Genomic DNA, 2,479 nt, shown 5'->3' with positions numbered 1-2,479 from the left:
ATGTACTACACCGACTTTGAAGGCTCTGTCTTCCCAGGGTGCTACTGGGGCAGCTACGGCTACCCTCTGGGGTACAGTGTTGGCTGTGGCTATGGTAGCACCTACTCTCCAGTGGGCTATGGCCTTGGCTATGGCTACAATGGCTGTGGAGCTTACAGAAGATACTGGCCATATGCTCTCTACTGATGTGCCGTGGTCTCCCTGGCGTAGACTCATCTCTTCGTGAAGGCTGAGTGGCACCTCCAGGCTCCAGCTTTACCTTCTTCTTTCATCCTCACTTGCTCATCCACCTCTTCCCAGAAGCTGTTTTTCAGATCTTACAACCGAGTCTCAAGCAAAGGAACTGAAAATCTAGATGATGCCTCAAGCTGCCTTCTCTGGATCCTGTTTCTTGGGACTTTTTCAGAAGCTTGGCAATCATCGTGGCATGCTTTGCTTCTGAATTTTTCAAGACTCTCATGATTCCCTGTCATGGTGAACTTGTGGAAGTGTCTGTCAAATTCTCAATAAATTTGTCTCAGCTTGCATAATGTTTCCATCCTTGAGTGGAGTTTCTTTTTTGGGTATGTGCATATTTTTTTTTATATGTTGAGTGGGGGAGGGAAGCAGGTTTATTTTTAATCACTTAGCCTTAGGAGTTGTGAAGAGGCAAATCATCCTTGATTCTGTGGGGAAAATTGACAAGAGGGTAGGTGCTGATCCTGAAAAAAGTTGCTTATCTGATCCTTCCCCATACCATGAGTTAATGCAGCACAAATGGTGGACTGGAATAAGACAACAAAGAAGGATTTTTATGAGTCCGACATCTCTCATGCCAAGGATGCACCCAGTGTTATTTGACATCTCTCTCCCATCTCACTATTCCTGCCTGTCCCTAGGAAAACCAACACAGGAGCAACTTTCACAGTTGTTCCAGGTTAGTGTTGATGAAACTCACTGTGATCTCTCTCCCAGGGAATAATGCTTACAGAATTTAGCACTATGTCCCCTCTTTAAGGACTCTGGAGCATTAAGTAATAGAGAAGGTACATACATCCTTTGGGAGTCTGAGATTCTGTTAAGTGAAGTGATAAATCCCCTGTATCAAATCATCTTAGATGTCTACTTTATAGCTTAGAGGCACACAGGTTAGAGACAACTATGGGAAGCTTCTTAATCTTTGGAGAATCAATACCAGGTAGTGAGCTCCACTATTAAAAGATATGAGCTATAACAAATGAGTATCTCCAGAGATATATCAGCCTTTCTTTCTATTCCTGTAGAGAAGAGAGCAATAGCTCTTTTATAAGACATGTCAAAAATGTCTCAATCCTCCTGTTGACAGCATTTTGTGTATACTACAAATATTTCCAGCAATGGGCAATTTGACTGAGTTCTTCATTTTTACTGAATATCTGCAAATGGTTTTACTGCACATCATTAACCTAAATATGTAAAGACTGGAGCGATCACTTCAGAAGAGAATTTTCTCTACCACATTTTACCCAATGGATGTCTTTCAGCAAACATTAATGTCAAGAATACCTAGTAGCATATTATTTTCTTTTTTAACAACAGTGGACATTATCACAGCCAATACAACCTCCACTTCATTCTAGTAGGCACAATGTTAACTTATGCTGAGAAGTATGAGTTAGATAAACCCACAAGTAAGAGAGATTTAAAAAATAGACCAATTAATTGGAATAAAAAATATACTGATTTGGAATGATGGCTGACTGCTATAAGGTCTTGGGCTTCAACAGATACCAGAGAGTCTCTAAGCAGGAGAGTCGTCTGCATAGCTGATGTGAACCATAAAAGCCTCACACCCCACCCCAGGGTTCCGACTTGTTGCACATCTGGGTAAGGTCCAGATGTGAAGCTTTTAGTTAATGTTTCAGAGATACTAGAGGGAACTTGACACCCACAGTTTAAGGAAACACTGTTTTGGGGCTACTCTACACACACACACACACACACACACACACACACACACACACACACACATGAATGTATACTGCACACACACAAATATGCACACACATACACACAATATCACCAGTCATGCATCCATTTATCCATCTATCTATCTATCTATCTATCTATCTATCTATCTATCTATCTATCTATCTATCTATCTATCATCGTCATCATCTATATGTCTGTCTGGATAGACATATATGTCTATCTGCCATCTTTTCCTTTTTTAACCCACCTTATCATGTCAACACAGAACAAAGCTTGCACCTCAAAGGTAATAAGAAATATTTTTTTTTCTTTCACCAAGTAGGAGTTACTGTGGCCCCAAACCAGATTCATGTTGCCCCAAAATAATACATTTCAACACTGGAAGAGTTTATGAAGCTTTTTAGTTAAAGGATAAGAAAGAAAGTCATAAATCAAGGCATGCTTTGAACACGTTGGTGAGGATATCAGGGAGATGGTTTTCTGCTGTAAGTTTCTGATGTCTGGTAGCATCTTTAGCTTTTGTGATGAT

At 40.5% G+C, this 2,479-nt stretch overlaps 1 protein-coding gene across 1 annotated transcript; it reads left to right on the top strand.

Annotated features, from left to right (window-relative positions):
• Window positions 1-186, top strand: LOC128111611 (keratin-associated protein 8-1). The gene has a single exon (XM_052739864.1). It carries the CDS (start codon window positions 1-3, stop codon window positions 184-186), a length of 186 nt encoding a protein of 61 aa, XP_052595824.1.
• Window positions 187-2,479: the final 2,293 nt, after the last annotated feature.

Source organism: Peromyscus californicus, unplaced genomic scaffold (genome assembly GCF_007827085.1).
Source record: "Peromyscus californicus insignis strain IS unplaced genomic scaffold, ASM782708v3 Scaffold_16__1_contigs__length_79575227, whole genome shotgun sequence".
NCBI classification, from domain to species: Eukaryota; Metazoa; Chordata; class Mammalia; order Rodentia; family Cricetidae; genus Peromyscus; species Peromyscus californicus.
This window is presented reverse-complemented; position numbering and strand designations above follow the sequence as displayed.